General features: G+C 39.6%; 1 protein-coding gene across 1 annotated transcript in view; it reads left to right on the top strand.

Moving 5' to 3' along the window:
- Positions 1-24475, top strand: part of Gab3 (GRB2 associated binding protein 3) — a 113160-nt gene that overhangs the window by 86479 nt on the left and 2206 nt on the right. The window contains exons 5-10 of the mRNA XM_052742770.1: positions 5451-5506; positions 6171-6378; positions 8848-8929; positions 10706-10808; positions 21947-22063; positions 23479-23598. Coding sequence (XP_052598730.1) covers positions 5451-5506; positions 6171-6378; positions 8848-8929; positions 10706-10808; positions 21947-22063; positions 23479-23595 — 683 coding nt within the window. The 3' untranslated portion in view covers positions 23596-23598. The remainder of the gene's footprint in view (positions 1-5450; positions 5507-6170; positions 6379-8847; positions 8930-10705; positions 10809-21946; positions 22064-23478; positions 23599-24475) is intronic.

Genomic DNA, 24475 nt, shown 5'->3' with positions numbered 1-24475 from the left:
GAAAGCAAATCTTTCTCTGTCTTTTTCTTGTAAGGGTATTGAAAAGAAACAGTCTTTTAAATCAATAACTATGAGAGGCCATCCTTTTGGTAACAGAGTAGGCAAAAAAATTCCAGATTGTAGAGAGCCCATTGGTTGAATTACTTTGTTAATTGCTCTAAGGTCTGTTACCATTCTCCATTTACCAGATTTCTTTTTAATAACAAATACAGGAGAATTCCAAGGGCTGGTTGATTCTTTAATATGCTGAGCATTTAACTGTTCTTCTACCAGCTCTTCTAAAGCCTGGAGTTTCTCTGTTGTTAAAGGCCATTGCTGAACCTATACAGGCTTGTCTGTTAACCATTTTAAAGGTAGAACTGTTGGTGTCTTTGGAAGATCATCACTTGTTGTGCCCTGTTCTTATATAATATGTGCTGTGGGATGGTCTGTATGTCAAATGTGCTGCTGATTGGTCAATAAATAAATCACTGATTGGCCCGTGGCCAGGCAGGAAGTATAGGCGGGACAAGGAGGAGAATAGAGCTGGGAAGTGGAAGGCTGAGTCAGAGGGACACTGCCAGCCGCCATGATGAGAAACAACGTGTAAAGATGCCGGTAAGCCATGAGCCATGTGGCAAGGTATAGATTAATGAAAATAGATTAATTTAAGCTGTAAGAACAGTTAGCAAGAAGCCTGCCACGGCCATACAGTTTGTAATCAAAATAAGTCTCTGTGTTTACTTGATCGGGTTTGAGCGGCTTGGGACTGGCGGGTGAGAGAGATTTGCCCTGACTGTGGGCCAGGCAGGAAAACTTCAGTTACAAATGGCGCCCAACGTGGGGCAAGAGTTTCCACCTAAAAACTGAGAAAAAAGATTCTAAAACGGAGCTAAAAACAGTTCCTAATTGTCTCTTTCAAGTTAGCGGCAGCCTGCCGGTTTGAGCTACTGGCGGGTTCCTAGCGTGCGTGCATGCTCGACCTGCAGTATGGCGGGAATGAGGCCTCTACAAGTGGCACATTAAGCTGCTTGGTGGATTTAGTCTTTGCTAGTACAAAACAAAAAAAGAGGTTTCTGGGCTACATGCTGCTTGGATAAAAGCATAGACCCACGATAGCTCCCAGAGCTGGCGGTAAGCATACCGCCGCCATGTTGGGAAGCTGAAGTGGGCGGAGCCAGCAGCCACAGCTGCTACAGCTTAAAGCAACAGATTCACAATAAGACAGATTCAGATGTAATAGTTTAAAATGTGTGTAAAATATACATAGGCTTAAAAGAGACAAAAAAAGGTGATATATACAGTATAAAAACAAATACATAGTTTTAAAAAATAAAGTCTTTAAAGAGACAGTAAAATTAATATAAAAAATAAGCCACGTAAAGATGAGTTTCACACAGAGAATCTGGATTGTGTTGTCTTTGGGATTTTTAACTGCAAAAAAACATTTGATTACAAAAACTGTTGAGTTATGCCAAAATGTATATTTTAAAGGTACCTTAACTTTAAAATTTAGATGTAAGGATATGTTGCTTTGGAAAGGAGGCTCTGCTTTTGTTTCCACAGAAAGCCAGAGGCTATGGATTTGTTCCAGATTAAGACACATCAGGTTTGACCAGCCAAGACCACCTGAAAGGTCTCTGATGACACCATGGCCCAGATGATCCAACATCCAGAACCGTTTCAAGGCAACTGGCTCAGACGATACACCCTCATGGACTACTCCATAACCCTAAAATATTCTTTATGTCCCCATAAGATACAGCACCCCCCTCCAGCAGGAAGTAGTAAGAAAAGCTACGCCCAAATTCCCAAATATACCAAGCTGACTTTGGAGATGTGTAAAGGTTAAAACCTTCCTTTTTAAGAAAAGAAAAGGGGAGGTGCTGTGGGATGGTCTGTATGTCAAATGTGCTGCTGATTGGTCAATAAATAAATCACTGATTGGCCCGTGGCCAGGCAGGAAGTATAGGCGGGACAAGGAAGAGAATAGAGCTGGGAAGTGGAAGGCTGAGTCAGAGGGACACTGCCAGCCGCCATGATGAGAAACAACGTGTAAAGATGCCGGTAAGCCATGAGCCATGTGGCAAGGTATAGATTAATGAAAATAGATTAATTTAAGCTGTAAGAACAGTTAGCAAGAAGCCTGCCACGGCCATACAGTTTGTAATCAAAATAAGTCTCTGTGTTTACTTGATCCGGTTTGAGCGGCTTGGGACTGGCGGGTGAGAGAGATTTGCCCTGACTGTGGGCCAGGCAGGAAAACTTCAGCTACAAATATGGATGGCTGGTGACCACTCAGAATAATGCCTTCTAATACTTCTCTCAGAAACATGTGCTAGTTTCTGATTTGTTTCTGAGATTGGAGGGATATTAATCTGAGTATTCCATTGTTGCAACAAGTCTCAACCCCACAGGTTCATAGCTATGTTAGCCACATATGGTTTTAATTTTCCTCTCTGTCCTTCTGGACCTATACATTCGAGCCATCTTGCACTCTGTTTCACTTGAGATAATGTCCCAATTCCTAACAGTTGAATGTTTACCTCCTGAAGAGGCCAATTTGGATGCCAAAATTCTGGTGCAATTATGGTAACATCTGTACCTGTGTTTACCAGACCAGACAACAAAACACCATTTATTTTTATCATTAATTTTGGGCTTTGTTCATTAATAGAAGTTTGCCAAAAAATTTTCTTTATGTTTTCTCCTGAATTTTATATTCTCTCTGTTTCATCATCCTGACCAGCATGACTTATTCCAATAGGCATTTGGTTATTTAATTGCTCTGAGTAGGGGTTTCCTCTATGACTGCAGGAAAGGTTTGAACTGAATTTGCTATGGGGGCCTGCATGAGGCCCCTCTGGGAGCTTCCCGAAGACTGAGGCAAAGGATCACCCTGTCTGTCCCTTGTTGATCTACATTCGTTGGTCCAATGTTTTCCCTTACCACACCTTCTGCATACTCCAGAAGGAAGGGGCATTCTGTTGCCATTGTTCCTTGAAGAAACATTGTTTCTAGGAATGACCTGTTTACAGTCCCTTTTCAAATGTCCTTGCTTTCCACATCTAAAACATCTAACATTCCTCAAACCTTTTGAAATTGCTTCTCCTACCCACATATCATCATGGTCATGAGCCTCAACATTAACCATGTCTCTAATCCAATCTTCCAAAGGTACAGATCTTGCCTTTAACGGCCTGATTATTCTTTTGCATGCTGCATTTGCATTCTCAAAGGCCAAAGATTCAATTATTATCTGACTAGCTTCTGAATCCAGGACCATTCTCTTTACTGCTGAAGCCAGTCTTTGTAAAAATTCTGTGAAAGATTCTTTGGGGCCTTGTATAACCTTTGTAAATGACTCAGTTTTTTTTTCTGGTTCCTCAACTCTGTCCCATGCATTCAAGGCTGCCGTTCGACATAGAATTAGGGTTTGGACATCATATAAACATTGATTGTGTTTGTACTGAAGCATAATGGCCTTCTCCAATAAGCTGATCCTGGAAGACTTGTATTCCTTTATCCCTCCATTATTTTTCTATGTTTTTAGCTTCATCCTTGAACCAAGTTAGCCACTGAAGCCTTTAACTGGGTTCCAGAACTGCTTGTGCCAGCTCCCGCCAATCCTGTGGTACAATCCTATTATATGTTGACCAAGAGTTTAACATTTGCTTTACATATGGGGAATGCATGCCATAAGATACTATTGCCTCCTTAAACCTTCGTAAATCTAACATTTCAATTGGAGCACAAATATTTTGTGTAGTCATTTGATTAGGCAACCGCTGTACGGTTACCGGATAATTTAAGGGTGACTGTGTGAAAACAGGCTTTCTTTCTGTAACCTTATGATCCAATCTTGAAACAACTTCACTGTTAATTTCTTCTGTCTGAATTTGAATTTCTCTATGATTCATTTTTACCGGTTTAACAAGTTTTTCTAAAACTGTTATCCTGGCACTTAAATTGACTATCTTTTCAAATAGTAAAATGAGGATGAGCATAGCAATAAACTGCATAATTCGATCAATATTAATCTTCTCATATAGTTGTTTCATTGTCAGACTGCCTAAAATTTCAAACAAAGCCCAATTTTCTTCCAATGTACACATAAAACTCATTTTTTTAATGTGGAAAAAATTCTCTTTTAAATAGTTTCCTTTAAAATATTTGATATCTTATTTGACTTACCAAGTCTGCATAGAACAGTAGATATCTGAGGGAATTTCAAAACTGCCACCTAGTGTCCGAGGTGTGAGTCCAGGGAGAGAGAGAGAGAGAGAGAGAGAGAGAGAGAGAGAGAGAGAGAGAGAGAGCGCAAAAGCGTAGCCACAAGTTCTGGCTATCCAGCCACATGTTCCCACTTGAGCCGAGTCAAGGCTTGGCTCTGGCTTCCTTAAGCTCTGACCATGTGTGTTGGCTTTACAGGCAGGGGTCCTGTTCAGCAGGGCAGGCCTGAGTTGTTTGTAACACCAGCTTTAAGCAAGTAGCTCCAACTGCGTGCAACCACTTGGGGTTACAGTCAGTCTGGCCTGAGGCCAAGCCAACCTGGGCCCGAGCTGGGCCCGAGCTAGGGAGCCGGGCCGCTCAGGCCAGAAACCGGACCTGTCACCAAGCCAAGCCAAGCAGTTTTTAATGGATTCTTGTCACGTTGGGCGCCAAATGTAGATGTAACCAACCGTCTTATTAAATAAGAAACACAGAACCAATGCAAAGAAGAAAGCCAAGAGATCAGAACTAAGAGCCTTACTCGCCTGCTGCAGCTAGCCTCTTCAGCCAAGAGACCTCTCCGAAAGAGACCTACGTCCTGTCTGTCTTTATATAGACTTTCTGTTCCGCCTTTTCATTGGTTGTAAAACTAACCACATGACTGCCTCGTCACTGTCTGTTGGCTGTATCCTTGAACACACAGAGATCTACCTAGCTCTGCCTACCAAATTCTGGGATTAAAGGCATGTGTCACCACCGCCCAGCTCTGCTATGGCTTGCTATTAGCTCTGACCCCCAGGCAACTTTATTTATTAATATACAAATAAAATCACATTCAGTACAAATAAAATACCACCATAGTTGTTCTATGCTAAACTTGTTTTCTTACTTACTACAATGGATATTTCAAACATTTTTTCCTGAGACCCACAGGTCTATCCAAACTCAGAAGATTCTTTTAATAAATTCAGCAAACACTTGTTAATTACTTGCTGTGTCTCTTTCTGATTTATGAAGAGAACCAAAGCCACCAGACAACATAAGTATCTTTAGAATCTGGACTGATTTTCCATTTCTTAGGGAATGGATTCTGACTTCCAGTTACATTTACTATCAAACTTTTTGTATGGAAATTATGTATTATCCTTCCCTGCCTCTCTGGACCCATAGGCACCGGCCCTGAGGAGTATAGGGAGTTGGACTTTAGTTTCAATGGATATTGTCCTGCAGCACTCACCACTTTAGACTCTATCTTTCAGGTGATGTACAAATCCAGTCCTTAAGACATCGAGATAAGCGGCTCAGTTTAAATCTGGTAAGTTTGGCCCTTGCGTTCCTTTAAGTTTCAGTTTGACCAGAAATAACCTGACTTATATGTGATATTTCCTTTAAGTCTTCTGAGGATCAGTGCTCTGAATCTCTGAGAACTCTTCCAGTAATCCCCTAAAGATTTGAACTGATTTGGGCAGCTATTAAAGCACTGCATTATACTTGAAGCATGTATTGTTAATTTTCTCATTGTTGTGAAAAATTATCTGACTAAGCCACATAAGAGAAAGGTTTATTTTGCCTCCTAGTTTATTCAGTTCAGGATTCTAGGGTTCCAGGAGGTTGGTACTGCCTACATTCAGAGTAGGACTTTCCTTCTCAGTTAAACCTCTCTAGAAATGCTCCCAAAGATATGTCTCCAAGGAATCCCAAGTCCAGCCAAGTTGATAGTCAAAATTAACTACCACAGAGCACATCATTATTTCAAAACCTTTAGTGTCCTAGCATTAGATCTTGGAGAGTTATCATCTATTCTCATGTGAATTCAGAGGCAGAACTTCGACTAGATGCTTGTCCAATTTTCCCTAAGAAATTCAGAGTTACTTTGGGGTAATTTGGAACTCAAACTGTATGCACAGCTGTAGTGCCTACTAGTAGCAGTTTGAATTTGTGGTCTATAGTTTCCAACCTATACTTGCTCTGTTTTGCAGCCATGTAAGTTTTCACCGATGTATCCTACAGCTTCATTCAGTGCTGAAGACACCTATGTGCCCATGAGCCCCAAAGGCACTGCTTCTAGTCTTAGACCCCATTACAGCCAGGATGACTACATCCCAATGAGCTCAAGCATGTTGCCGGAGTTACCTGCAGACTTGGAGCCACCTCCAGTGAACAGAGATCTCAAGCCCCAGAGGAAATGTAAGGCATTTGACTAAGATTGCCGTGTTGGGTACACGGGCAAGCTCCTTCCATATTAGAAAGAGTCAGGCAGTGGTGGCCCACACCTTTAATCCCAGCACTTGGGTGGCAGAGGCAGACAGATCTCAATAAGTTTGAGGCCAGCCTGGTCTACAAAGCAAGTTCCAGGACAGCCAGGATTGTTACACAGAGAAACCCTGTCTTGAAAAACCAGAAAAAATTATTAGAAAGAAATAGATGGAGATGAATTAGGAGATTGGGGGTAACTTTTGTTCCAAGATTATTATGAAAAAGAGTCAGGGGACCTAAAGGTAATTAGTCTCTGCAAATAAACCTACAAATCCAGTTTCATTCCAGAGGGCTCATTTTTGCCTACTTCCATAATGAAGTCCCAGGAGTAAGTGATGAGAATCATAGTGGAAGCCACAAAACATCTAATGTAAATAACTTGAGTGTATAATACTGACCTTCTGGAAGGCAGGTGACAATGGTCATTGACAATAATTCTTTAATGTCCTTCATACTCAAGTACATTTTATAACTTATTGCTCTATGCATACCATATGTCAGCAGAGGTTGTGGTAGGGGAGAACTTCAGCTATGAATCACATGACTATTGTGTATACAGAGCAACATTTAGCCCCTGTGTTACTACTCTCAGGCAGCCCTTCTGATCTGCTAAACATCATGGACATACAAGGAGAAGAAAAAGAAAGAGAAAAGACAGATCAAAGTGAATTCTTTTTTATTTTTTTTGAGATTATTTTATGTATGTGGGTATTTTACCTGCATTTATGTCTATGTACCACATGTATTCAGTGTCCACAGAGGCCATAAGGGGGTATCAAATCCCCTGGAACTGGAGTTACAGATGGTTGTGAGCTGCCATGTAGGTGCTGAGAACAGAACTGGGTCCTCTGGAAGGGCAGTAAGTGCTCTTCACCATTGAGACATCTCTCCCTCAAAGTGAATTCTTAACTTCACTGTTACCTTCACCTGCCAAGTAGGCTATATGATTATAAGGAAGCATTTGGCTATGGCTATGATCCTTGTTAGACAATATGGTCTGCTTCTGCCTCTCATTGCTCTTTGGAAAAACTACCCCTTCTGGTGGCCATGCCCAAAGCTGCTAAATGAGACCTTACTCAGGTCTGGTCCATTCCAGCCACACCTTTTTGAGTGTAAGCCAACCATGTGTTGGTCATGCATGCAGTGGTGTATTAGGCACCAGATAGTATGCAGGAATGAAAACCAAGGAGGGTCTTTGGTTGAGGAGGAGGATCATATATCAAAACCACCTGGAAGAAACAAAAAGAACTACAAAATCAGTATTAAATAGAACAGACTCTATCTTGTGGGGTACAGAGGAAATAACTAGCCATTCTAGTCAGAAACAACATCAGATCATTTTAAACAAAGAGAAGGTATTTGATGAACTCAGGGGTAAACACTTGGTAGGTAGGTGAAAAGGTGGGAATATGAGCCAGGGTAGGTGAGTTTTGGGATGAATCCTGGAGTTCATGTAGGAGAGAACAGGTGGTAAAACCTGAAGACAACTGGTTGTTATGCTGTTAGGAGAGATTTTCCTTCCCAGGGACACTTCATTCATGTATTTCTACATCCTGAGCCTAGATAGTTGCCTAGGCCCATGGTACCTAAGAAAACAATTGGGCAGCAGGAAGGTCTCTGTCAGCATGTTTTTCGCCCATGTAGATTAGTGAAGAAAATAGATATCAAAGCAGCCAGATAGGCCACTGAGGCAATTACTAAGTGTAGAGGCTGCTGCCTTGAGCAAGCCAAAGGAAACCCTGCCATCTGGGATTCACGGTATAGACTACAGTCAAATAATCACAGATAGTGTTTCATTATAAACTGTGGGGGAAGTGCATGGAGCATAAGGAAACAAAAACATGAGGCCTGTGGTGAGGGATCTGGCACTGTCTGGAGGCCAGAGAAGACCACCCAAAGCAGGGGACATTGAGCTGAGATGTGAAGATGAGTAACTAGGAAACAACATGAGGAAGACTATTTTAGGTGGGAGGACCATTAGGTGGAGACATGGAGACTGGAACCTGGTGATCATTTCTGCCTTTCAGACACATAGAGTGTCTGGAATACATTGATTGATCTTCCTGAGGCTACAGATTTCTGTATATTTGGTTAATATTGTGTTTCCAGTTTGGTTTCCTTTATGATTCATGACTGATAGACTGAGTTCCCAATACGTGTTTGTTGACTAAATGTACGGTCTCATTTTGTTACCTCTAACATGCTGTGAGGCCATTTATTCAATACTTGTTCTTATCCCCAGGGAATCAGGCAAGAATGATTTTGAAATTCTCACTCATTACCAGTAATTCCTGTCAGTACATTTAAATTTGGCATGTAAAGAAAGTGTATCGTGATAGCTTTTACAATCTTTAGATTCTCTACTTAACCATACTGAATACTGTGCACTTTTTTTTTTAGCACGGCCACCTCCCTTGGACCTCAGAAACCTTTCCACCATTCGAGAACACACATCTCTAACCAGGACTCACACTGTGCCTTGGTAAGCCTCATATATTAGCTCTCTTGTGGTTGAAGCTCATTTCATCTTGCTTAAGGGAGCCAAGGGAGGAGTTGGTCTTGTTATCAAGAGCCACGAGTGGTTTCTGGACCACAAAGGAAGGCATGTGACTGGGTTCCTCCAGATTCTGAATCCTGGAAATAGAGCAATGTTGGGAACTTCTCTCTCTTCCTGCTGTACCTGTTCTCTGCAGAGCTCTTTTCTTTGTTGCGTGATCCCATTCTGTACTAGTCAGGGTTCTCTAAAGAAACAGAACTGATAGAATGAATATGTATATATTAAAAGAGGATTTGTTAAAGTGGCTTACAGGCTGTGGTCTGAGTAGTCCTACAATGGCTGTCTCCCTACGTGAAGGCCAGGAATACAGTACTTGTTCAGTCTGTGATTCTAGATATCTCAACAGTTCCAATCTGGTGCTAAAGACCAGGGAATTCCCAGAGGGATTCTGGCCTTCAGTCTACATTGGGATCCTAAGGAAGTAGGTTCTAACACCAGTGTAGAAATACCTCAGCAGCAGGATAGATTAACTTTCTAGTGAGAGTGAAGGCAAGCAGGCAAAAAGCAAAAGCTTTCTTCTTCTACATCTTTTTATGTGAGCTGTCATTAGAAGGTGTGGCCCAGATTTAGGGTGGGTTTTCCCACCTCAAATGATCTAATAAGGAAAATCCCTCACAGGTGTGCCCATCTGCTTGGGTGTAGTTGATTCTAGATGTCAAGTTGACAACCAAGATTATCCATTACATACTCCAAGTTTGTTTACATGCTTTAATTCCAGCACCAACAATTATGGACTATTTTTCGATCCCAATGCAGATATTCAAGGGAGACAAAATTATGGAATTTTGTCACATTGGAATCAACTATGGAACAGAGTACACAGACAGCACTAATAACAAGAGAATCTCAACTTTATGAATTATATCTGAGAAAAGAGCTCTCAGAGAAAGTGGGATAGTTTATGGGCTGGGTAAACAAACCTTAACACATCTGTGCCTGCTCATCTTACCTTCCAGAAGCTGCATTTTCCTAGCTCATGATAAATGCCACAGGACATGGTAACTTTTTTTTTTAGGCAGGGTCTCTCTATGTAGCCCTGGTTGGCCTAGAGTTCACTATGTAGATCAGGAAGGGCTTGAACTCACAGAAATCTGCCTGTCTTTGCTTCCTGAGTTCTGGGATTAAAGGTAAAAGGATGCACCACCATACCCATGCAAACATGCTAACTTTGTAAAGCAGAATTCTGCAGAGAGCTTTATTTCCAGGCCAAACTGTAGAGACACTTAGCCTGTTCTTCCATCTCAGAGGGAAGACAGAAATTAATACACTATCTCTTCTTGTCCTGTCACATGGATGAGTATACTTCCATACTTCTTCTGGCTACTTTGGAATAAAAAAGATCCCAAAGAAGTGGGAAGGGGTTGTTGTTTGGTTGTTTGTTTAGATTTTACTTTGGAGTATTTTTTTATTCTGTCAGTCAGCTTTATTACTTTGGAGCATTTTTGTTAATTTGTTGTTATTTGCTAAATACAATGTATTTGTCTGCATTATGTGGAGGGCTTAGGAAAAAACAATTGGGAAGCTTTTTCTTCTGAGTAGTACAGGGCTACTGGGAAGTGTCTTCAAGAATTGCTTGGGCCAAAAGGAAGCTGTGTCTGGAAGGGGAGGGCTCAAACTCCACAGGACTGTGTTTGTTCCTGGCTATGTTTCAGAGCAGCTGCAAGACATTGCATTGACCTCATCTATATTTTTTGGTCTTAGCAATCGAACCAGCTTTCTCTCTTCACAAAGAAATGGTATTAATTCTGCAAGATTTTTTGCCACTCCTTCTTCCAAAGAAGAAGAAGAAAGCTACATCCAAATGGTAATCTTGTACTTTTTGTGTTCTTTTCCTTCTCCAAATCTGTAATCTTGAGAGTTCATTATGATAAAAGCACATTCCTCAGAAGTCTCTGTGTAGTCATAATGCACACTTGATTGTAAAACCAGGTCACCATTTTTTTTTTAGATTGGGAGCAAATCAATTTGAAGCTAATTTCCTTTTTTCTTTTTTTAATGTGTATTGTAAGTGTGTGCATGTGTGTAGTATATGTGTATGCATGTGTCCATATTAGTGCATTTGTACATGTGTATTCACATGTGTGTGAGGACCAAAGGTTGACATCAGGAGTCTTCCACTATGTCTCTTCACCTTACCATTTTTTTCTTTAAGTTAATCTTAGGATAGGATTTCTCATTGAACCCAGAGCTCACTGATTGGCTAGGCTGCCTGGCCACAGAAATCCAGGGATTCATTTGTCTTCTCTTCCCAACTAAGTACCTGAACTACAGATGTATGTAATCATGCCTAGCTTTTATATGGGTTCTGGAGATCCAGACTCAGATCCTAACTTTTGAGTACAAAGCATTTTATCTATGGAGTTATTCCTCAGCTCCCTTGAAGCTGTTTTTCCTTCTTGCAGTATTCAGCTCCTTATACCATTTGAAGTTCACAATATTTCATGGGAACCTTGGACTTAAAGCCCATGTTGTGGAAAATAGAAATGGTAGTCAATTCTTTTTCCAAAAAACTGTGATGTTCTGTTTGATTCCAATGGGTTTGTAATTCTCTAAATGTCCAAAGTCCAGGCTGTAACAGGTTTATTGAAGGCTTTATTTTATAAAAGCACCTGCCTCTGAACTTTCTGGAAATTCATGTTTTAGGGTCTTTCTGTAGACGTGAGTGTGTAGAGATGTGACATCTTTGTCTTTTGATTAGCCATTCTCAGTTTCTCCCTGTCCTATTGCCCTATTCTCTTTTTGGTTTTTCGAGACAGGGTTTCTCTCTGTAGCTTCGCACCTTTCCTGGAACTCGCTTTGGAGACCAGGCTGACCTCGAACTCACAAAGATCCGCCTGCCTCTGCCTCCTGAGAACTGGGATTAAAGGCGTGCGCCACCGCCGCCCGGCCACCCTATTCTCTTAATGTGGATTCCATTGAGATCATGGGTTTTGAAAATGCTTTTAGCATCCACAGCAATTAGAGAACACTTTAGCCAGAACTATGTCTATCCACAACATAGAAACAGAGAGTTCCAAGAGAGACTTTCACTATGAACATTAGGTTTTGAAGAGATCTTTTCTATCCTGCTAAGGCAAGATGATGTTCAAGGCACTGATACATGCTCTTAAGAAGATAATCTTATCCTCCTATGTGTGAGGAGACAAGGCAATTAAAGCACATTGTATAAATTATGAAATTTGCATTTTCAAAGAATATATTAAAATATTATATGAAATAAAAGTCTAAAATGAATTGCCTCTAGGAAAGTAACAGCTGAATGCTTCATTTTGTCTCATTTGATAAAAGTTGTGCTTAACTATGGGGCTGGAGAGATGGCTCAGAGGTTAAGAGCAGTGGCTGTTCTTCCAGAGGTCCTGAGTTCAATTCCCAGCAACCACATGGTGGCTCACAACCATCTGTAATGAAATCTGGTCTGAAGGTACACATGCAGGTAGAACACTGTATACATAATAAATAAATAAATCTTTAAAAAAAAAGTTGTGCTTAACTATATGCAGGTGGGAAGTGACACATGTATAAATCTGCTGTGTTCTTCCCAGTATTTCTTACACTTAGTAATGGCCCTTGGGAAACCCCTAGAAGAAAACATTCCTATAAAGGATTCTGAACAACTGTTCTCTGTTTCTGGAGAACAGAAAAGGGAAGTGAACCTTAAAACATTATGGAAGCAAGTATAAAGTTATTCCAGATACCAACAGTTTGCTTCTGATATCTGAGACAGTAAGACCAGTTATTTCATAAACAACACAATTAAATATTGATTGCTTGCCTAAGTGTGTATAGGTTGTCAATGAATGTGTATTACTGAACAATATGACACAGAAGTTAAAGAGCTGGCAATACTGGTTGATGGTAGATGTGAGCGAAGAACTATGTGAAAAAGGTGAAGGGGTGTCTTTGTTTAACTTCAGTTTACAATATACTCTGAAATGACTTGTTTATACCTTGTGCCACCCAATGGCCCAATATGATAGTCAAAACTATCATATATAATATAATATGATTTATATTGATTTTTTTCCATAATCATGTGTGTTAATTTTTTTCACTGAAAAAAAGTTATGATTTGATTGTTAAGAGTGATGCCAGGCAGCAGTTAAGATTACTGGCTAGGTTTGATTCTCAGCATTCACATGATGGCTCACAATCATCTGAAACTCCAGTTCCAGAGGATCTGATGCCCTCTTTGGTCTCTGATAGCATCAGGCACACAAGTAGTGCCCAGATAAACATGGAGGCAAAAATCTCATATACATAAATAAAATTAATTTTTTTAAAAGGTGAGGCCAGGGGTTGAAATACAGGTTTTGTCTTATTGCTGTACAAGTGTTTTTATATATCCTTCAAATGTTTATGAAATGAAAGTTTAGAAGACTAAATATAATTTTAATGCTATTTCTTATATACCAGTTTTCAAACTTTATAATTTAAACAATTTGTAAGACTTCTTTTCTACTATATCTATTTATGTATGTGTGCACATGCATGTGCACATGTGCATGCATTCGTGTGCACATGCCACAGTGCATATGTCAGAGAACAACTTTTGGAAGTAGAATACTATAGTGTTAAAACTCACATTAATAATTTATTATAGTGTTATAATACCCTTTTTGGAAAGAATCTCCTATAACCCAAGATGACCTTAACTCAGTATGTAGCTCAAGTTGACCCTGAACTTCAAATCCTTTTGCCCCCACCTCCCAAGTGCTGGGATTATAGACATGCACCATCATTTCAGGTTTATTTGGGGCCATATGAGTGCTAAGCAAGCACTGTAACAATTAAACTATTAATAAACCCCAACCATACAATACTTTGTACATGTGTATGTGTGTATTAGTGTATATATGTGTGTGTGTGTGTGTGTTAATGTGTGAAGTAATGCATATGTATGTGTGCATACATGTGAAAAAATCAGAAAAACTTTGTCTTTCTTCAAGGGCTTCCACATTGCTTTCTGAGACAGGATCTCTCTCTGGACTAGAGCTTACCAAGTAGACTAAGCTTGCTGGGAGATATGCCCCAGGCTTTTACCTGTCTCCACTTCCTTAGTACTGGGATTACAAGTTCCTATCACTATGCCTGGCTTTTATTTGTGTGGGCTCTGGGTATTAAACTCAGGTCCTCATGCTTGAAAGGCAAGCAGTTACTGAACTGTCTTCTTGTCCTATACTTTTCCAATTTGAAGAAAATATTTTTTTCCTTTTTATTTGTTTAGTTTTTTGTCATCCAACATATTTTGATCATATTTTCTCCTCCTCCAACTCCTCTCAGGTCCTCCCCACCTCTCTACCTATCCAAATTTATGTTCTTTCTCTCAAAATCACACACACACACACACACACACACACACACACACACACACACACACACACACACAGAAAAACAAAGACACAAAACAACTATACCAAAACAGAAAAAATCAAAACAAAGAAAATATCCAAAAAGATTTTTTAAATGCCAAAACAAAACAAAAAGGCACACAAAATAATCATGGAGTTCATTTTGTGTTGACCAACATTATTCTTGGGCATGGGGATTGCCCTAGAATGTAATTGATACACCCATTGGCACTCCATTGAATAAAACTGATTTTCCCTTTGCCAGTGAGTAACAATTGCAAATAGCTTCTTGGTTAGGGGTTGGATACTGTGTTCATTTCTTCTCAGTACTGGGATTTCATCTGGCTTGAACCTGTGTAGGTCTTTTGTGTGCTGCTACAATATCCATAAGTTCATATCTTCATCAGTTCTGTTGTATTTAGGAGACGCTATTTCCTTGGAGTCATCTATTACCTCTGGTTCTTACAATTTTTTCACCTTCTCTTCTTCATAGATCCCTGAGCCTTGAGGGGAGGGATTTGATGGACATCACATTTAGGACTAAGTGCTCCAAAGTCTCTAACTCTCTGCACATTGTCCAGTTGTGGATCTCTTTGTTAATTACCATCTACTACAAGAAGCTTCTATGATGAAGGTTGATGGAAGCACTGATATCTGAGGATTTTGTTTGATGTCCTAAGTTTTTTTCATTTTCAGTTATATTTCAATTTGGGTTTTCTTTAGTGATTCTATTTCTTTATTAAATTCTACTTTTGTGTCTTGAGTTGTTTTCATTATTCCATTCAACTGATTGTGTTTTCATGGTCCTAATTAAGGCATTGTTCATATCTCTTTTAAAGTCCTTGAACATATTCACAATTGCTATTTTGAAGTTCTTCTCTAGTGCTTGTACTAAATTGCTTTTCTTAGGGCCTATTGCAATAGAGTTATTGGCTTCTGGGGGAGGTGTATTGTTTTGGTTGTTGTTTGTGTTTTTGCACTGGGATCTAGGCACCGGGAGTTATGATGTTTTAAGTGTTTCTTGGCATAGATATCCGGTCTTATCGTTGTTGGATAGGTGTTCCATTCTTTGGTTGCTGTTACCCACTCTGGATTCTAGTCAAATATGGTGGTTGTGGGGGTCCCTGGTACAAAGTGTTTTTTCAGGTTGGTGGTGACACAAAGGAATGGAGATGGGTTGAATGCCATCCTAGTGTGGTCACTGGGGGGTCCCTAGTAGAAAGTGTTTCTGTAGGCAACACAAAGGAATGGAGATGTGCTAGAAGGAAAGGCTGAAGTGCATCCCTTTCTTGTTGGGCTTCTGTGAAGACAGATGTGTAAGCTACTGATGTGTCTCCTATAAGACTTTTAAGTTTTTAAATCATACAGTGAAATTTCTTTCTTGGTTTGCAGTTCTCTTAGTTTGGGTATATGGAGATAGATGAATTTAGATAGATAGATAGATAGATAGATAGATAGATAGATAGATAGATAGATAGATAGATAGAAATGAATCGTGTGAACTTTACCACAATCAGGATACTGAACACAGCCATCAACCCCAAATACTCACTCATTCTGTCTCTTTATACTCTTTATACCATACTGCCACTCCTAACTCCTGGTAGCAACTGATCTATTCTTCATAACTATCATTTTAGCTTGTCAAGAATGTTACATAAAAAGAATCATATAATACTTTTGAGTCTGGCCTAATTTACTCAGACTATTATCTGAAATTCATCCAAATTGATACATTTGTCACTACTTCTTTCTGTTTTATTGCTGAGTAGCGTTCCCTTGTATGGGTGTTCCACATTTTGTTTACCCACTCACCCACTGAGGGACACTTGGACTCTTTCAAATCTGGGGACAAGTAGAATAGTTATAAACATTTTGTAGTATTTAATAAACAATTTACTGTAGTTATATACATAGCAGAAAATTTAATTTTAACCATTTTTAGGTATATGATTAACAATGTACATACACATCACCACTGTTCATTTCCAGGCTATTTTTATCATCTCAAGCACAAACTCTGCCCATTAAACACTTATTCCCACTTCTGTTCTATTTTATATCTTTATATTCTAGGTCCCTTATAAAAGTGAGACTAGAGCTGTTAAAATGGCTCAACAGGTAAAGATACTGGCCTGACAACTATTATGATCTGAGTCCTCTTCCATTATGGAGACAGCCAACTCCAACAAATTTTTAGGTATATGATTAACATTGTTACATACATTTTGTCCTCTGGCCTCTGCATGCATGCTATGGCATGTGTGTGAACACACAAATAAATAAATAGATGTTTAAAAAGCAGAATCATACAATATTAATTCTTTTGTATCTGTCTTTCATTTAGCATAGTGTTTTTTAAATATATATACATATATAGTATGTGAATAATATTTAATAAGAGCATACTATATTTTATTTGTCCACTTATTTGTTGACGGACATGTGTGTTGTTGCCACTTTTGGGCTGTTGTGAATAATGATGCTGTAAACATCAGATACAAGAATATATTTGAGCATCTGCTTTCTCAAATCTTTTGAGTATTTGTCTGCAGGTGGAATTGTTGAACCAAATACTTACATTTTATGTTGACATTTTAAGGAAACAGCAAACTTGTCTTCCACAATGGCTGTGCCATTTTACATTCCTACCAGCAAAACACAAGGATTCCAAATTTCTCCACATCTTAACATTTTTTATTCTCCCTATTTTTGTAATAGTTACCCTAATCAATATGAAGTAGAATGTCATTGTGGTTTTCATTTGTCTTTTCCAAATGAATAGTGACATTAAATATCTTTAATGTGTTTGTTTACCATTTTGTTATCTTCTTTGGAAAAATTAGTATAATATGTTGTCTATTTTTAATTAGGTTGTTTTTGTTATTGAGTTTCAAGTGTTTATGTTATGAACATTAACCCTTATCAGATGCATAATTTATAGATGCTTTCCCAATTCTCTGAGTTGTCCTTTCACTCTATCTTTTCCCTAAACTTTGGGATCTTCTACAGGCTTTTATGTAGATAGAATTTTTCTTTTCTTAAGGGCAGTGTTCTGAATTGGCTATGATTTTGGCCCTCAAAGGACCCTGTCAGTGTCTAGCTACAAAGCTAGAGTCAAAAGAGATGGCACAATTGGTTTCTAGTGGGAAGAACTAAAAAGTGATGCTACAGGGCCTAAGGAGATGTCTCAGTGGTTAAGAGCACTTGTTCTTACAGGGAACCTCGGTTCAGCTCCCAGCAACCATGTTGTAGCTCAAAACCATCTGAACTCCAGTTCTAGGGAATTTGGTGCCCTCTTCTGACCTCTGTGGTCACCCAGCATGCATGTATCACGTATATAAATGTAGGAAAAACACTCATACAAATAACAATAAATAAAAATTAAAAGAAATGCTGTTATATATTCTACATCCCCTAAGGGGGGAAAGAAACAAAACTGTCCAGCTTAAAATGTAAAGACACTACTATTCAGGTGTGCATAACTAAGCTTTAGGTCAGTGCTTTTCAACCTTCCTAATGCTGCAACCCTTTAATATAATTCTTCATGTTGTGGTAACCCCCAACAATAAAATTATTTTGTCGCTACTTCATAACTGTAATTTTGGAAACAATAGCTGTCTTAGAGTCCAAGAATGTCTACTGGTCTCATTATTATCCTGTGGTAGTGATATATGGATCCCACACTCCTCACCTATAGAACCCTTCTCCTCAATATACACATTATTTCATCAAATGTATATTTAACTTTGTAAAATACTTTATAAAATACGTTTGTATCTTTATAAGACACTTTCTAAAGCATACTTTATAAGATATTGGCATAGTGACTGCACCTTTTTCCCTCCTGCTAGTAAAGTAGGAGAGCATCAGTGTTTCTACATTCTTGTCTACATGCTTTGAATTACCAATTTTTAAAAAATTTAGACATTCTAATAGGTGTGCAGTGATATCTCAGTGTGGCTTTAATATTTATTTTTGCAAAAAAAATTAGCAGCCATTATTTATACAAAGCATTGTTTCATTATGACATTTTCATCCTTAATCACCTTTCTCCTCCCATGTAAAATTCATCTAGCTATAGTCACCTTCAAGTGTCACTTACAGTGTTGTTGATAATCAATTTCTACCATGTTATGCACCTAGGGACAGTTGCAATTCTCTACTTCTCAAGGGTACTTTACTTTTACTGTACACTGTGGTAGGACAAGCACAGGGACAGTTACACGGTGAAGTCTTTCCAACTCACACTAAAAAATGATTTGTTTATATTTAAGATTCTCTGGCATCCTATCAGTGGTTAGTAAAAATAAATCTATTCAGTTTTCCCATTTCCTTGGAAAGGAACATAAGTCAAAGGTCACTTTCGGCCTTATTGCTCTGGGTAAGACATCAAACGTCATGTTGGAAAAGTTGAACATGAACACTCTTATCTCATTCCCAATTTTAGAGGAAAACCTTCAGTTTTTTCCCCATTTAGTGTATTGATGACTGTGTGTTTGTTCACTGAAAGACATTCAGATAGATAATATCACATGTTTTCTGTCATATGTGCAATATAAAGGAAAACAAAAGCAAAAAAATAAAAATGGGACAATACTAGGCATTATTATATACAAAGGATATATATATATATATATATATATATATATATATATATGTGTGTGTGTGTGTGTGTGTGTGTGTATTATATGGGTTTTTTGTTTTGTTTTTCAAGACAGGGTTTCTCTGTGTAGCCTTGGCTATCCTGGAACTTTCTCTGTAGACCAGGCCGGCCCCAAACTCACTGAGATCTACCTGCCTCTGCCTCCCGAGTGCTAAGATTAAAGGAGTATTACACCGCTCAGCTATATGTATTAGTTATTAAAGATAGGCATCTTATACCAGAAAATTACATAAGGAGAGATGGAAAAAAAAGAGGACAGATGAAAAAGATCTGCGTTAGGCAGCTGTCCACTATATTCAGGGTCTTGGGCCTTTAAACTGCACAGCTCCTTTAGTGTCTTACCAGGCCCAGGGCAATTATACTTCCTTGCCTTGTTCCCCAGCATGGAAGGCTCTGCAATATGAGCCACCCACCATGCCAGATCTGCCAGCTCATCCATCCAAGCCATAGTGTGAGTGGAAAGAAAGCTAGTTTCTAAATATTATGTTGAGAAAAAATGTTATTAATGTGTATTGACTGTACAAAGGAGTTTTATTTTATGACATTTCTACATATGCATATAATATATTTTGATCATATTCACTCCTCTATTACTCTTTGTTGTCTGCTCTTTCCTCTGTCTTTTGACACAATACTAAAAACAAGGTGAGCAAACAGATATGAGAACAATTCCCAGCAATTTCTCTGCCCTCTTTTCCAGGTCTGGTTGACACCCAGACTTTTATGACTGGTTCTGGAAGTTGGAAGATGACAGTTATCTAGGCTGTTTCAGCAGCCCAAGAGGTCCTAGATCCTGATATTAGGTATTGCCGATGAAAACTAGCCAGTAAGATCCCCTTCAGTAAACTCCAGAGCTTACAAATCTCACATATGCAAAGCTTTGTGTTAACCCTTTTTAAAAAGATGTGTGTGTGTGTGTGTGTGTGTGTGTGTGTGTGTGTGTGTGTGTGTCTGTCTGTCTGTCTGTCTGTCTGTCTCTCTCTCTCTCTCTCTCTCTCTCTCTCTTTCCGTGTGTGTGTGTGTGTGTGTGTGTGTGTGTGTGTGTGTGTGTGTGTGTGTGTGTGTGTATCTGTTTGGGGAGGGGTATGTGCTCATGATTGTAGGTCTTCTTGGAGACCAAAGGTATCAGATACATAATTTGATTTTTCTCTCTGGAAGAGCAGTATATGCTTTTAACTCTTAAGCTATCTCTCCAGCACCATATGTTAGTGTTCTGACCATTTGCTTTTATTGTTGTTTGGTTGGTTTATTTTTTTGGTGTTGTTGTTTTGTTTTGTTTTAAGACAAGGTCTCACCAGGTAGCTCTGACTAGTCTGGAACAGTCTATGTAGACCAAGCTGGCCTCAAATTCACAGAGATTCACCTGTCTTTGCCTCCCTAGTGCTGGGATTAAAGATGTGTGCTTCCATTCTTTTCTTTGATCATTAATTTTTAAATATGAGTGACAACCAGTAATTTCACCTAACATTTTGGGAAAGCTATGGCATGAAAGACAGGGGTCTAAACAGATGGGAGGAAATAAAAATTGTGCTATGTTGCTGGTTGTTTTTTTACTCTTTACTCTTTTGGGCTTTTGGGGGGAGGGCAGCACTAGCCAGCTCCCAAATAAATCACACATTAAAAAATTATTTTTTTATGAATCTGGCCTTAGCTTGGTTTGTTTTTTTCTAGCCAGTTTTTCTTTTCTTTTCTTTTTTTTTTCATTTTTCTTTATTAAGAAATTTTCTACTCACTCCACATACTATCCACAACCCCCACCTCCCTCCTCCCATCCCCCAACCCTCTTTCCCAAGCCACCCCGCAACCCCACATCCCCCAAATCGAGGTCTCCCATGGGGAGTCAGCAGAGCCCAGCACACTGAGCCTAGGCAGGTCCAAGCCCCTTCCCACTGCACCAAGGCTGTGCAAGGCATCACACCACAGGCACCTGATTCCAGAAGCCTGTCCATGCACCAGGGACAGATCCCGATCCCCCTGCCTGGGTGCCCCCCAAACAGTTCGAGCCAAACAACCGTCTTCCGTATCCAGAGGGCCTAGTCCAGTCCCAAGGGGGCTCCACAGCCACCAGTCCACAGTTCATGGGCTTCCACTAGTGTTAGCCAGTTTTTCTTAACTCAAATTGTCTCATCTATCTTTTGCCTCTGGGCTTTTATCTTTCTCTATTCTATATACTTTTCTTTACTTCTTACTCTGTGTCTGGTTGTGTGGCTGGGTGGCTGGCCTCCAGCATCCTCCCTCCTTCTCTCACTCTTGCCCCTCATTCCCCCATCCTTTCCTCCCAGATTTCTCCTTCTATTTATTCTGTCTGCCTGCCAGCCCCACCTATCCTTTCTCCTGCCTCGCTATTGGCCATTCAGCTCTTTTTAGACCATCAGGTGTTTTAGACAGGCAAAGTAACACAGCTTCACAGAGTTAAACAAATGCAACATAAAAGAACACAACACATCTTTGCATCATTAAACAATTGTTTCACAGCATAAACAAATGTCATACATCTTCACCAAATATTCTAAAACAGTGCTAGAAGGAGAAACCTTTTTAAAGTTGTATTATTACCAATACTCAGTGAGATGAGCTATTAAAATAATAAGCCAGTAATATCTATTATGTTAATTATGAACATTAACAGATTAGAAGTTCCTGCCAGGAGGATATGAATTTAGATCCCCAGAATCCACATTAAAAATCTGGACATGGCAACAAGTGCCCCTAAGAGATCCACCTGCCTCTGCCTCCCTAGTGCTGGGATTAAAGGCAGGCACCACCATTGCCCAGCTGAAATGGCAAATCTTACTCAAATGTGCAGGCCTCAGATCACCCTCTTAAGATCTGGCAGCAGCTGCTTGGATGAAGCCCAAACTAGCTTTCTTTCCCAAATGCACCCTAGATATTCATTATTGATGTCAGTCTTATGATGTTGGTTCTTAGGAAGAATACAGAACAGTCAATTCTGTGAGTAGTAGTGCTCTTACTTGGAGAAAGAAATTCAGCCTGGATTATTTGGCCCTGGACTTCAATTCAGCATCACCAGCCCCTGTGCAGCAGGTAGGAACAATTCCCAGGTGATTTCACTTTTGCTTAGATTTTTCTTTTTTTAATTAAATATTTTCATTTATTTTACATACCAACCACTGTTTCTCCTACCTCCTCTCTTCCCATTCCCTCCCCCATCTCCCATCATTCCCCCCACATCCACTCCTCCTCCGTTCAGAAAGGGGCGAGCCTTCCATGAGAGTCAACAAAGCATGGCATACTAAGTTGAGGCAGGACCGAGCTTCTCCCACTGCATTAAGACTGAGTGAGGCATCCCAGTGTGGGGAATAGATTCCAAAATGCCAGCTCATGTGCTAAGCACAGGTCCTGATTGCATGGTTAGAGATTTTTCTAATGATAAAACCGTGTGTATTCTCCTAGATCTTAGAAGTGCAAACACATATAATCAAAATGCTAAAATTAACCTTAATCCTGACGCCTAGAAAGCATGAAATCCCAGTATGTTTCCTTTAGGGTATTTTCTCTGGGTGCTTGTGTATAGATACATGTAAGTTTCATGCTCTTAAAATTTGGGGCCCTAAAAGTTATAGAAAAAAAAATCCCTAGGCAGAGCTTAGGGTCAGGCACACACAGGCTCTTGAGGCATGGGAAGGGTTTGTTTAGGGAACACGTACTAGCCTAGTCTCTCTAGTTTTTAAGGAATGGTAAAAGGAGCTCTGAGTTAAAGTGGATCTCAGTGAATTACCTTAAATGTAGTTTCTATTCCATTGGGTAATATTCTCCTCTATACAGTAGGGATCAGAAATAATGCCACCTGCTTCAAGGACTGTGAGGATTGAGTGATTAATAAGTGATATTAGCTATTAAGTGATATTACTGACTTGACAGCCTAATGATGATGGTATGTGAACAAGGGATGGCCATGATCTACACTAAGAATGTATTGTTTGGTGGGTAAAAAGCAGCCCATTGAACAGAATGTGTACAATGATTCTATTTATGTGTCTCTTTACATTCCCAAACACTGCTCCGGCGTTGAAGAAAAGCCAATGAGATGAATGAGAGAAACAAATACAGAAGGCACATTTATCAGTTTGAGTAAGCTATCCCACTCAAAGCAGACAATTTCAGGTGCTTACAGCAACAAAGGAACATTTAGCTACCGCTACTGAAAAAGACTATTGTAGGCCAGGGCCTTTGTGTTACAGACAGTCTTCAATCCAGGGCTCTTGGCAGAGCATAAAAAGAGAGACAACTGAATTCCAGAATGTTTCTACTTAGTGCAGGATATATCACTTCCACTTGCATCCTATTGATCTAAGCAAATCAAATAACTAAAGAGATGCTTGCAAACATAATACACATATAGTATCAAGTTTCTATAGGAAGAAGAGGTAGCAAATGTAATCTGCCAAAGAACATTTAAATTAAGATGAAATTAAAACCTTTTTGTTCTCCCCCTTCAGAAACTTCTTCTTTCAGAAGAACAGAGAGTAGACTATGTCCAAGTGGATGAGCAGAAGACACAAGCTCTCCAGAGCACCAAGCAGGAGTGGACCGATGAGAGGCAATCCAAAGTGTGAGAGGTGTGGGCTTGGGCAAAGTGTGCAACAGGGAAGCTTGGGAATATGTTTGCAGTTTTTCCAATAAAAAATACACCAGTGGTCAGTGTAGGGCAAAACCAAGAGTAAATGTGTGGTTTAGGGAGTCTTAGCAAAAACCTTTAGAAAAGAGGGTATGCATTGAGTTCAGGGAGTCCAGTTCCCAATGCCAGAGCCTGTGGCAGAGGTTCATTTTTCCAACCTCAGGGATGTTTGCCATTGATTCCACAGTCAGAGAGAAAGAGAATGCTAGAGCCACAGATGGAAATGAAAAAAAAATGTCATTCATTCAGGCAGAGTAGAAACAACAACGACGACGACGACGACGACAACGACGACGACAATGACAAATGATTACAAAAATGTTTTTCCAAATACCCTGTTAAAGTTTTGTCAAATGGAGTATTTGGAGCAAAAGTTGGAACCAGTATTGATACCAACAGGATGACGTCATTTGCCTTCAGTATCTGAAATTCTGTCCTATCCCCTACATTTAGATCATAATAATAAACTATCCTAGCAAAGGAGACGTGGAGATGGTCTTGTCACAACTCCTGAAGACATAGTTGAGGAGATCAAGTCTAGCAATGGTGGCAGGTGCATCTAAAGTCTTTACACCAAAGATTTCATCAGGTCAGTCATTTCTAGTCCCAAGACAGTACAATCGCAGCAATGGGTAGTGGATCTGTCTAGACATTAGGGAATGGCAAAGTTGAAGTGTAACTCCGCAGTAAAGGCTCCATGATGAGCATATTAGATGACACTAGTAGCACTGAAGACATGCCTTCAATTTGCTATTCTGTTGCTGTTACTCTTTGCACAGCATGCTTTTGTATGTATCACCTCCTATTTTCTAAAAGAC

Source organism: Peromyscus californicus, unplaced genomic scaffold, assembly GCF_007827085.1.
Source record: "Peromyscus californicus insignis strain IS unplaced genomic scaffold, ASM782708v3 Scaffold_10__1_contigs__length_136768540, whole genome shotgun sequence".
Lineage (NCBI taxonomy): Eukaryota > Metazoa > Chordata > Mammalia > Rodentia > Cricetidae > Peromyscus > Peromyscus californicus.
Note: the sequence above shows the minus strand (reverse complement) of the source record. Positions and strands in the feature narration are given on the sequence as shown.